General features: G+C 36.1%; 1 protein-coding gene across 1 annotated transcript; it reads left to right on the forward strand.

The window, feature by feature from the left end:
- Positions 1–870: 870 nt before the first annotated feature.
- Positions 871–2,577, forward strand: LOC123310374 (zinc finger MYM-type protein 1-like). The gene has a single exon (XM_044893841.1). The coding sequence runs from the start codon at positions 871–873 to the stop codon at positions 2,575–2,577; it is 1,707 nt and encodes a 568-aa protein (XP_044749776.1).

The raw sequence follows: 2,577 nt of genomic DNA on the forward strand, positions 1-2,577 counted from the left end.
GAGCTGCAGCACCTGTTTCGAAAATTTGAGAAAAGAAAAATTTTTCAACTTTCCATAGTGTATTTTTTGCAGAACAAAAAATGATCAATTCTTATATTGCTATTCAAAGGAACCCTAATTGTGATAGCGATCGCAAAATAAGACAAGACGTGGTCGAACGCTTTCCGCAACTTACACTTCAATGCCCTGAAACAGATTTGTTTTTTGTGTTGCATACAATGCATGCTGCATGCATCGTATTGCTTCTAATGCGAGATACGCGTCATCATCTCGGGGCACAGCACGGTTGACCTTGGGCTGACCAATCAAAACTCAGATTTTTATTCAAGTTTGCAATTCCTAATACTTTCAACGAGGATGACGACGTACGCTTCCCGTGCTGCATTTGAATTTGCCCGGCCGTTTACGACTTGCGTATTTGCGTTTTGTGCAATTAGTTTTCGTCTTTTTGAAATCGAAGAAAGGAGAATGGATTTAATTTCCAAATTTATGAACTTCAGTAGATTGAATATCGATGAAAAATTAGAAATTAAACGTAAGGGACGTCCAACGCCAGATCTCAATTTCGAAGGAGCTTCTACAAGCAGAGGAAAAACTTATAAAAGAAAATTCAACAGACAGATTTATGAAAAATACGGGTGGATTTGTGGTTGTGCGATTAAAAACAAGTTATTTTGTTTTGTGTGTGTACTTTTTGGTGGCGAAAAACATTGGACAGTAAACGGTGTTGATGATTTAGCACATTTAGCTGAAAAAGCCAAACTGCATGGAAATTCCAAAGACCATTTGAAGAATCAAATGCATTTTACATTATTAGGTAAGGCTAATATACAAGAGCGGCTCGACACAGCATATTGGAAAAACATAGCAATGCATAATGAAAAGGTTGCTAGCAACAGATTCTTAGTCTCGAAAATTGTAGAAGCCATTAAATTTTGTGGTACATTTGAGCTCGCACTTCGAGGTCATGACGAAAGTGAAAATTCTGAAAATCCAGGTATTTTTCAAGGTCTTATCAATTATACTGCCGAAATAGATAAAACTTTGAAAGACCATTTAGAACGAGCAACAGTATTCAAAGGGACGTCGAAAGAAATCCAAAATGATTTATTGGATTGTATTTTTGAGGTGTATCAGGAAATTGTTTCGGCAGAAATAGATAATGCAGAATTTCTTGGAATCATGGCAGATGAAACTACAGACGTTTCCTCGAAGTTACAAACGGTTTTGATTTTTCGGTATTGCAAAGATGGAAAACCGGTGGAAAGATTTTGGGAATTTTTTAAAAGCGAGCAACAAACTGCTGAAGTTCTTAGCAACCTAATTTTAAAAGCACTTGAACCTTTGGTGGCTAAGAACCCTAATAAATTAATCGCGCAGTCTTATGATGGTGCAGCTGTAATGTCTGGAAAACAGAGTGGTGTTCAGGCTAGGATTAAAGAAAAATATCCTGTAGCCCATTTCGTACATTGCTATGCCCATCAATTGAATTTGATAATGAGCCAAGCATCTTCTCAAAATAATGATGTACGTTTATTTTTTGGAAATCTGAGTGAAATTCCAGCATTTTTCTCCAATTCTTGTCAACGCGTTGCTTTCCTAGATAGAATAGTGAAAAGAAAAATACCTAGGTCTGTTCCTACAAGATGGAATTTTAAAAGTAGAACAGTTAACGTAGTATTCGAATACAAAGAAGAACTCATAGAATGTATGGAGGAAATTGAAGAAAGTCCTGGTGTAAATGTATCAACCAAAACTCAAGCCGGTGCGATCAGAAGGCTTCTTCAAGAAAAATCATTCGTGTTTTGGCTCACATTTTTTCACTACGTCATGCCACATGTCGATATTTTTTTCAACGAACTACAGAGACGCTTAATTGACTCGGTACAAATAGGCAAATGTTTGAAAAAATTTAAAGAAAGCATAAGCAACATAAGAAATGAAAAACTATATGACATTTTGAATGAAGCCAAAGCTCTACAAGTTACTGAAACTAAGAGGAGAAAATTGAACGAGGACACTTGGAGAGCATCTGCGATAGAAGTTTGTGATGTCATAATCAATGTGGCAGAAGATCGCTTTGCTTATACCGATCAGTTGAATGCGGCAAACTTGTTTATTTGTGAGAGATTCGAATTATATGATCGTTCATTTCCAGATGATTATTTCAAAAGGACTATCGAATCGTACCCAATGCTTGAGAAGAACAGACTCAAGACAGAACTTACTCTTTTATATTCTAGTGCAGAATATCGGACTTTTTCATCATGTGCTGTGCTTCTTAGTTTCATAATCGACAGTAACCTTCAGGAAGTTTTTACCGAAACTATAAAATTGCTAAACATACTAGTAACAATGCCAATGACCACTGTAGAAGCAGAAAGAAATTTTTCCTCTTTAAAGAGAATCAAAACGTTCTTGAGAAGTACTATGTCACAAGATCGTCTCAATGCGTTAGCCTGCTTATCAATAGAGCAAAAATTAATTCGATCTATACCGGACTTTAACGAAAAAGTGATTGATAAGTTTGCTTTGAAGAAGGATAGACGTATCGACTTGGTATTCAAGAGAAAATAA

This window comes from Coccinella septempunctata, chromosome 3 (assembly GCF_907165205.1).
Source record: "Coccinella septempunctata chromosome 3, icCocSept1.1, whole genome shotgun sequence".
Classification (NCBI taxonomy): domain Eukaryota; kingdom Metazoa; phylum Arthropoda; class Insecta; order Coleoptera; family Coccinellidae; genus Coccinella; species Coccinella septempunctata.

Excerpts from the sequence above, each read along its gene's own strand:
- LOC123310374 (XM_044893841.1), top strand. The coding sequence starts at position 871 with ATGCATAATGAAAAGGTTGCTAGCAACAGATTCTTAGTCTCGAAAATT.